This window comes from Acanthisitta chloris, unplaced genomic scaffold, assembly GCF_000695815.1.
Source record: "Acanthisitta chloris isolate BGI_N310 unplaced genomic scaffold, ASM69581v1 scaffold9209, whole genome shotgun sequence".
Lineage (NCBI taxonomy): Eukaryota > Metazoa > Chordata > Aves > Passeriformes > Acanthisittidae > Acanthisitta > Acanthisitta chloris.
The window spans coordinates 60,520-69,778 of record NW_008691969.1 but is presented as its reverse complement, the minus strand read 5'-3'; the positions used below and the strand labels follow the sequence as shown (position 1 = coordinate 69,778).

The window sequence follows — 9,259 nt, the reverse complement described above, 5'->3', positions numbered from 1 at the left end:
AAGATGCAGCTTTTCAAATGAATCACTAAACTGAAATACTTGGCTAAGAAATTAAGATAGTGGAGTGGGAGCAGGGAAATCACAGGAGTTTTAGCCAACTCCTCTGTTCTAGAGTGTTGATAAACCACAAATAATTTATATGTGATTTAGAGGCCTTGGTTTCAGGGTCCAGGCTATATTTAAAGTAACATACTAATAGCTTGCCTACCTACTCACATTAACTACAACTGGAAAGTTGGGTCTTAAGATCCTGTTCTTAATTGGCTGGATTGATGATGGTAAATCTTACCAATCTAAGTGATTCTATAATCTGCACTTCTGGTGAATACAGGCTCTCTTTTGTACCAGATAAGCTTTTACTACATCAGTGAACTTGGGAACGTGCATATTACTGAATAGGCACGTGCAGTTATATAATGATCCTCAGGCAGCATGATACATTCACGTTTTTTTCTTCACTTTCATGAAACAAAATCAGATCTTTTGAGTAAAGACTGTTTTATAAATCTGGCTGTGAGATGGGTGTAATGATTTTATGAATATAAACTTACAAGGTCCTGAATTATGCATGTCTATAAAACGTAAAAATCTATGCTGCAACAGTTTGTGTTTTGTTGTACATAATCTTGCTTCATTGTGTTTTCAGGATGGAACATGAGGCTACCCAGCTAGAAAAGCAGCACGTGCACAGTGTGTATGAAAATACAGCTGCCTACTTCAGTGATCTGCAGAGCAAAGCGTGGCCTCGTGTCCGGAACTTTCTGCTGGAGCAAAAGCCTGGAAGTCTTGTTGCTGATATAGGTAAGCCATTCTATCAGGTGGCATGAAAGATTGTTTATAAGCTTTATTGCTTTATATGTTAATCATATGTAGCCTTTGGAGTGACAGCTTTTAATACTTGTTTTTAAACACATACTAGATGCCATATACCTGTTGGTTTGATTCTTTGACAGTGTATCAGGTAGACAGTAAACACATTTTTTCCCCTTATTTTTGTTGAGCTAAGCCTTAATCAGTTTCCCCACAGGCTTAATGGTCTGTCAGTCGCCTGGAGCCTTTTAAAAAAAAATATGTTAATAGCTCAATTATTCCATATTTCAGTTTCTTTAGATTGCTTGGTTTATGTACTACTGGTCTGCAATTTATTGCCTTTTATTTGTCTTAAAGCTCCTCCTATCAAGGCTTTATCTTAAAAAAAATCTTCTGATGTGATTACTATTAAAAATATAAAAAAGTTATGATCTGAAAATCTTGATGTAATCCCAAATGTGGACACCAAAAACTCATTTTCCTGCTGTGGTGTTGTCTTCCCTACATGTTCAATTTGTACCTTGATTTTCTGTTGCTCCTACAGACTTTTGAAGGGTTTCCAGGTGCTGGTGTGTTTGCTTTGCTTGTGTAACTTCAGTCCTATATATATAGCACATCTGTGCAAAATAGTTATTCCTTTGCTCCATTGTATTTTCCTCACTGTTTAGACTAATAAAATGATTTTATGCAGGAGGGTTTAATAAATGTACACAACAAATTATATATCTGCCTTATCCTGTAAGAGAAAAACGTTATTTGCATATGCTGTAGCCCATAATCAGGAGATAATACGTAGCTTCTCCTGCTGCTGTTGAGCAGTATCCACAAAATACTTGGCTGCTGTTTTTTGCATATGTAGCTTCTTTTATGTCTGCACCATTTTTACTAATAATCTCAGGAAATGTTCTGTGGCATACACTCATTTAACAGTCATCTTAAATTGATATTTCTTGGCCAAAAGTTTTTGTCACCTCAGTAGAAGTCATTTGAAGCTTAGCTGAAGTTCTTTGAGGCTTTATCAGCAGATATCACAGTGATTGCTGAAAGCTTAAGGTCACCCTATTACAGTTTCACTTGAAATAATGTGTGTGATACATCTGGAGAGAAGGTAGATGCTTCCAGTTGCCAATAAGAATATTCATATCAAGGCACACCATGTAGTTCCTTTCACTAGGTTTATTAAGATCTACAAGTGTCTGACTATTGTCTTTATTTTTGGTATATATTTTAGGGAGGAATGACACTAAAGTGGCACCAGTGCCTAGTAGCACTAAAATTTTCAAAATGAGATCTTCAATTGTTAATTTCCTTTTCCGTTGAATAACACCTTTTGTTAACATATCATTTTGTCTAATTGCCTTATTATTGTTCACGCATCAAAATAAATGAAAATTGCTTGGCTATTTTTAGCTCCATGGAGGAATTCATGCTCCTGGTGGACTCATTTTGAAGTGAATCTCTGGCAACTGTAGATTTTTAGAATACTGGGATTATTGATGCTATTTGGCTTCATTCCAGGGAGAACCTTATATTTCCAAACCCTCACTGTGCTATACTTCTGAAAACTCCCTGTAATTAAAAAGCACTTCACCAAAAGTTATGTATTACATGACTGAATCTTCTAGAATAATATATGATTGAGTAGTTCCTCTGCAAACACAAGTTTTTAAAACATGTTTTCTAACTAGCATGCAGAGCTTCATGTTTTATTTCATGTTCCTTGAACTGCATTAGCAATATTCATATTTTTCATTTCTCTCAAGTATTATTTCAAAGAATGGTGCTTGCTTTTAGCTTAGAAATATGCTATTTTCACCACTGAAGTGTTGTTCTGTTCTGCAGCAGTTCCTGTGCTGTCTCTCCAGATAATGGTGCACATTAACATCACTGAGAGCAGCAGCACTGCAAGAAGCAGTGGTGTTTCTAAAGATAACTCCAGGCCTTTAAACTGAATTACCACTACTGAGATGATTCTCTTTGCCAAGCTGCTTCCCTGTTGCTTGGCTGTCAACTTTCAGAAATTATTCTTCACTACTGACCCAGAACTACAGTGAATGGTTCCTAATATAATTTTGAAAAGTGCCTGTTATGCAGATGGCATTGAGGAACACTCTGAAAGATTTCAATTTAGTACAGCACAGTCCTTGAGAAGACAGACCTTTGGGTGGAAGACATGCTGGAACAGTTCATTATGGTGACATGCAGTATAATGCATTGGCACAAAGGCAGAAAGAGGATGTGCCTGCAACATGATGGGAATTTTTATGAGTTAGGTTATTTTCAGGTCTGTATCTGTAGTTAAAATTTTCCTCTCCGACTTGTGTCAGTGGAATCTGTGGTTTAGGACTTCTTGGAGAGAAATGGGATACACTGGAGAGGTACTATATGGGAATGAGCAAAGACTGGGACTTGGAAAATAGATCTATTGCAGATCTCTAAAAGGACAAAACATACTGGCTTCAGGAAATCCCCTGAACAGAGAGTAGTTGGAAACTGAAAGGGTATTGAGGAAAAGGACCATAATTCTCACCCTCTTCTTGCCCTCTCCTGAGTGCTCATTGTTGGAAAGAGCATACCAGGCTATATAAAGGCTCAGTATGAAGTAGCAAGGTCGGGGTTTTTTTCTCTAAGATAGGCAATAGTGGCCACAGAGGACCTCTCCTTCCTCCTCCCACCTGCACTTACACTTATTCCCTACAGAAATACAGATAACTTGCTATTATACAGGATTGTGTAATGAGTATTTTTTGTTGTTGATGTTGGTATGGTTACACTCCTAATGGTGTAAACATAAAATTTCCAAAAGCCCAAATGAACCCTGCAGCAGTTAGGCTAGTAGGTACAAGCCCTACATTATTTTCACTGCTTTGGGAGGGATAGCAAATGCTTGGAATATATGACTTCTGATTTAGTATTCTTTTCCTTAGGTTGTGGAACTGGAAAGTATCTCAGTGTCAACAGTCAAGTGTATAATCTTGGCTGTGATTACTGTGAAGCATTGATAGAGATTGCAAGGAAGAAAGATGATGAAGTTCTGGTGTGTGACAACCTTAACCTTCCCTTTAGGGACCAGTGCTTCAATGCAGTCATTTCCATTGGAGGTAAGACAACATACATACATTCTGGCCCACGGCAAATGAGAATTTTTGAGGGTTCTTTTCTTTGCATGTGGCTTCATTTCAGTTAATTGTTTTGAAACGGTTCCCTTAGAACCTCAGCAGATATAACTGAAATTAATGTAGTAGACATAAAAAAAATATTAGTGCCATTGCACAGAGGCACGGTTGAGCTGGGAAATATGTGGATTATTTGTTTGTTTATATGTGGTTTTGCTCACCCTGTGGAGAAAAGATTTCCTTCGAACATGCATTTTAAACAAGTGAAAACTGATATAAACATGGCTGCTCACAGTTTAAACAGATTAGATGGTCAAGATAAACTCCTGGTTCCTCCATAGGGTCTGTTTTGATGTTGACCAGCAAATGAATTGAAACAAAAGCTTGCTCTATAGCAAAACTTGAAATTCACATTAAGTAATATGTGTTGTGACTTCAAACTTGTCTTAATCATGAAATAAGAACTTAGAGCCATACAAGCTCTAAGACTTGTCTAAAATGAGCAAAACATCTCAGCATCTTTAGTCCACTGACTTCTCTTTTTGAAAATATCACTCATAATTTGAGAAGTATAAATTGCAAAGTGTAGATGAGAAATAGTTAGAGTACCCAGGTACAGTTTACATTTTTAGCTCTACTCTTGTTTGAACTTCTTTTAGGGTTTTTCATTGTATCAGCAAAAATATAAAGCATGGTAATTATTCTTCATAGTAATCAACAAACTACTTGAAATATGATAGAAATAAATTTTAAAATGTATTTTTCACATATGCAGGTGGAAAGAAAGGGTGACTAATATGCAAGCAGAAATTATATTACTTAGCTTTCATGTTGGCCCTATCCACATTTCAGGTCTTGTAGCATAATTTCAGTGCTGTCAGATCAGCTGACTTTATACCTGTCTAGTGTTTATATCAATTATAAGCCTGGCAGGTTTAAAAGGTTCACATGCTATTTCAGTACATTTAACAATAATCATAGAATCATAGAATCAACCAGGTTGAAAGAGACCTCAAAGATCATCAACTCCAACCCTACTGTGATTACTAGACCATGGCACTAAGTGCCACATCCAGACTCATGTTGAAAACCTCCAGGGATAGTGAACCCTCCCCCTCCCTGGGCAGCACATTCCAATGCCTGAGCACTCTCTCCATAAAAAATCTCTTCGTAATATCCAACCTAACCCTCCCCTGGCAGAGCTTGAGTCTGTCCCCTCTTGTCCTGCTGCTGGTTGCCTGGGAGAAGAGACCAACCCCCACCTGACTCCAACCTCCTGTCAGGGAGTTGTAGAGGGTGATAAGGTCTCCCCTGAGCCTCCTCTTCTCCAGGCTGAACACCCCCAGCTCCCTCAGCCTCTCCCCATGGCACTTGTGCTCCAGTCCCTGCACCAGCCTCGTTGCTCTTCTCTGGACCTGCTCCAGCACCTCAATATCCTTCCTGAACTGAGGGGCCCAGAACTGAGCACAGTACTCAAGGTGAATAATGAATTTTAGTCTCTCTTGAATAAAGACATGGTATGCCTGTGTCCATCTAGTTCTAAATAAAGTGTCTTTCATCCCATTACAGAGAAAAACAAGTATTTATCTATGTAGTCAAGTACTCTTCTTGGCTTTGCTGATATAATCATGTTTATAGGGTTTATATTTCTGCAGAACTACCAGAGTGATTCTATAATTTTAACCATGAAATATATTTAACCCATTACATGAATTGCATAGTTAGAACTTAGGCAGATTCTCTTGGTTGGTTTGCACTTCTTTCTGGTAAACTGATCTCCAATGCTTATGCTGTCTGTCAGTTTTGATATAATTTTGCAGGATGTTTTGTGGTGATATATGGCCTAACTCCAATATGAGACAATATATCAGTCCCTTTCTCCCTATCCTGTGCAGGAAATTTAATTTATTTTTCTTCTTTTTTTTTGTTCTCAAAGTTCTAGAAAAATTGACAAGGGTCAGGAGTACCTGGAAACAAACACTGACCACATAGATGGGGAACTCTGGGAAGAGTTTGCTAGTTTGTTTTCTCAGCCACTTGTGAGTGCCTAGTTAATATAAACTGCCAAGAATGCTTTTCTTGGCTTGTGGTAATAAAGCTACATTTTTTCCCCCTTGGTAATTTAATCATTGTTTTGAATAAAGACAGGGCTGCTTGGATGTTCATAACTGCAGTGTTGAAATAACACTATTTCTGCAAGTAGAATTGGCTACTGCCAAGCAGCACATATAAAGAGAGTCTAATTTTTCTGAATGTATGGAGATGTCTTCAGCTGAGAACATATACTATTATTATATGCTGTTACATGGGTAAATTGCATGTTTTGCATGTAGAAGTGGCTGGCTCCAAGTCCACTTGAAACAAATTAGGGAATCAGTCCTCTATGCATCATTGATTGAATCAAGTCTAGTACTGATGACATATAGAACATGGCCAATCTGTCCAATCTCAGTATATGTTAATCCTTCTGAGAGTTTAGGGAGAAAATATTTGTCTTAGCTATTCTCTGACTGTCAGAATTGACTCCTTGCTATTCCAGGTGAATAGGAAGATAGAAATAATATAGAAATCTTGAAATGTAGCTTCATTTCACATTGCAGTGAAATTTGAAAATGTGGAAATGATCTGTGAAAGAAAATCCAAATAGAGTGATCAATGATTTTACTTTGAATTTGACTTTTCATTTTTTAATAGCATAACAAAGTATAAAAAACATCATCATGCTCAGACATGCAATGCAGACCGAGATACTTCTCATTATTTTTCTGCCTAAACAATCTGTAAAGGCAGTACCTTTCTGCAAAATCAAAAGAATGGAAAATATTTGTCTAAGTTTTCTCACTAGCTCTTTCAGAAGTGTGCTGATGTAAAAGAAGAAAGTATCTTTTTATTGATATAACATTTTGCTGTATTTATTACATGGTGAGAAGATTTTCTATTTTTGGTAAGATAAGCCTGAAAAATGTGCCAGAAACTAAAGTCAGACTTGATGCTACTTAACTCACCTAAAGGCCAGGCATTTAAGTGAAAGCTAGCCGTGCTATGATCTTTTACAGGTGATGCAGAGAAACAGAAACCTCCTGTTTGTATGCCTGACTTTTCTTGAATCCCTGTTTTGGGATGAGATGAATTTCCTTCTTTGGGATATTCCTATTTTTATCCATTGAACGTAAATGTAAAAGAGAGTATTTTGGGGTAAGTTTGCACTGTGGTACCAAGAAATTCAGCTCTGTTGCTGACTTGCAGTGAGTGATATTTGGGATGTGGCAACTAAAATGATTAAACATGTAGAACAGGTTGAAGATGAAAATGCTCTGTCCTTACTAATAATCAATACATAATGCTTTTTCTTTGCTTCACAGTGATCCATCATTTCTCAACTAAACAAAGAAGAATCAAAGCAATCAAGGAAATGGCAAGGGTATTGATACCTGGGGGCCAGATAATGATTTATGTTTGGGCTATGGAACAGAAGAATCGTCGCTTTGAGAAACAAGACGTATTGGTTCCATGGAACAAGGCCTTATGCTCACGCCACTTTTCAGAATCGAACCAATCTGGAGATAAGGGTGAGTTTGTGCATGCTGCAAAAGGCCAAGGCATACACCCTGCACAGCTTGTCATCTCTGAGTGCAGCTACCAAACCAACCTGCAGTCAGAAACTGAGTCAAAACAGTCCCACAATACAGACCATTGCTTATCCAGAGCCTGCTGCATGAAAATTTCTGAAGAAGAAAACAGATTTTACAGTGCTCTAGGAAAATCTTTCCGCTCATGGTTTTTCTCCAGATCCCTTGATGAATCAGCCCTGAGAAAGCAAAGCGACAAAATGAAGCACCTGAAACATGAAGGAGTATGGGCAAACAGTACTGTACCCATTCAGCACTCACGACACTGTAGTTTGGATTTAGGTCCCCGTGGGACACTGTTAAAAGAACAAAGTTTAGATGATGATGATGATGTGTTCATGGAAAGCCTGTCTCTCAAAAAACCACAGTGGTCACCAGCCACAGATGCACTGAAGGATTTAAGTTTAAATGGAGGACACCAAAGTGTAGCTCAGAGCAAGGATGATGAAGCTTCATTTATAAATGGCCCAGTGGAAGACAGAGACTGCAGCTGTGGTTGTAATAAAGATGGGGCTGGTAAGTCTGATGCCAGCAAGTTTTTCAAAAGAACTTCCACAACTGATTCCACTGACTCAGCCTTGGATTCAGCAGTGTCTGTTGGGGACCAGAGCGATGTCATGTTGGATACAAAGGCCTTCATGCGTTATTACCATGTTTTTCGGGAAGGGGAGCTGTGCTCTCTGGTAGAAGAGAATGTGCCTGAGCTTCAGATACTTTCTTCCTGCTATGACCATGGAAACTGGTGCATTATTGCAGAGAGAAGAGGAACATAGCTGTAAAGAGAACAAAGTAGAATCCAGTGACTGAGGATTTTAAGCTGCTCCTGGTGTTACTGTGTTTGTGCAGTGTGACATGGAATTTGAATCTTGTAGTCGTGTGCCATTAATTTCTGAGTTGTTATCTCTCTGCCTATTTAACTAGCCTGTATATAGGAATGTAAGTGGTAAACAATATTTATGTTTTGTTAAACTTTTATGAAATTATAACTGGAGAGTTTTATATTGCTTTTAGCAAATAATTGTGTTTTAAAATATAATTTTCTATTGAGAAATAAAACCTTTTTACAAGACAAGGATCAGGGCATCTTTCATGAGAAATATCCTCTCAGTAGAAAGTTTAGTCTTTGTTTTCAAATGCTTAAAGTGTGTCACATTGCTCCCTGTTCTTGAAGTTCTATAAATTCAACATAGATGCTGTGGCTAAAATTGTGCTTGACTGTGTCCTGGTAGAGTGCATTCTGCAGAACTGGGAGCAAGCATGGCCCCAGCACCACTTGGTTGGGAATGGAGTTATTAGTGGGTAAAACCTATGTACAAACCAAGCTTTGCATATTCTGTCATTTGAGGTTTGCCTTCAGGAGGAAATGACAGAACAGATTTTGAACAGTATTTTTGATTTTTATTTTTTAAATAATTTGTTTCTCAAGTGCAGGTTAAGTTTTATGTGTTAGCTCTCACAAATACTTTATCTTAATTTCCTTTGCTGTAGTTTTGCATTGGTTATGTGTATATAGAAGTCAGGGATTTGTGAGAGTGTCAGTATTATGTAAAGGTTATAAAATATCAAATACTTGAGGTACATATATCTCTTTTGATAAGCCTGGGAAGCTAAGATAAAATAATAAAAATCCAGTGCATATCTGGTCACTGGTCATATTTGCTCTTCTTATTCACTAACATGAGAATATATATTAAACAGTGTGTA

General features: G+C 37.7%; 1 protein-coding gene across 1 annotated transcript; it reads left to right on the top strand.

Moving 5' to 3' along the window:
• The first annotated feature begins 647 nt into the window (after positions 1-647).
• Positions 648-8,328, top strand: KIAA1456 (KIAA1456 ortholog). Its single transcript, XM_009082466.1, has 3 exons — positions 648-801; positions 3,738-3,911; positions 7,289-8,328. The coding sequence occupies exons 1-3, from the start codon at positions 648-650 to the stop codon at positions 8,326-8,328; spliced, it is 1,368 nt and encodes a 455-aa protein (XP_009080714.1).
• The last annotated feature ends 931 nt before the right edge of the window (positions 8,329-9,259 follow it).

Excerpts from the sequence above, each read along its gene's own strand:
- KIAA1456 (XM_009082466.1), top strand. The coding sequence starts at position 648 with ATGGAACATGAGGCTACCCAGCTAGAAAAGCAGCACGTGCACAGTGTG. Across the intron at positions 802-3,737 it reads AAGTCTTGTTGCTGATATAG|GTTGTGGAACTGGAAAGTAT; the intron begins GTAAGCCATTCT and ends TCTTTTCCTTAG. Across the intron at positions 3,912-7,288 it reads TGCAGTCATTTCCATTGGAG|TGATCCATCATTTCTCAACT; the intron begins GTAAGACAACAT and ends TTTGCTTCACAG.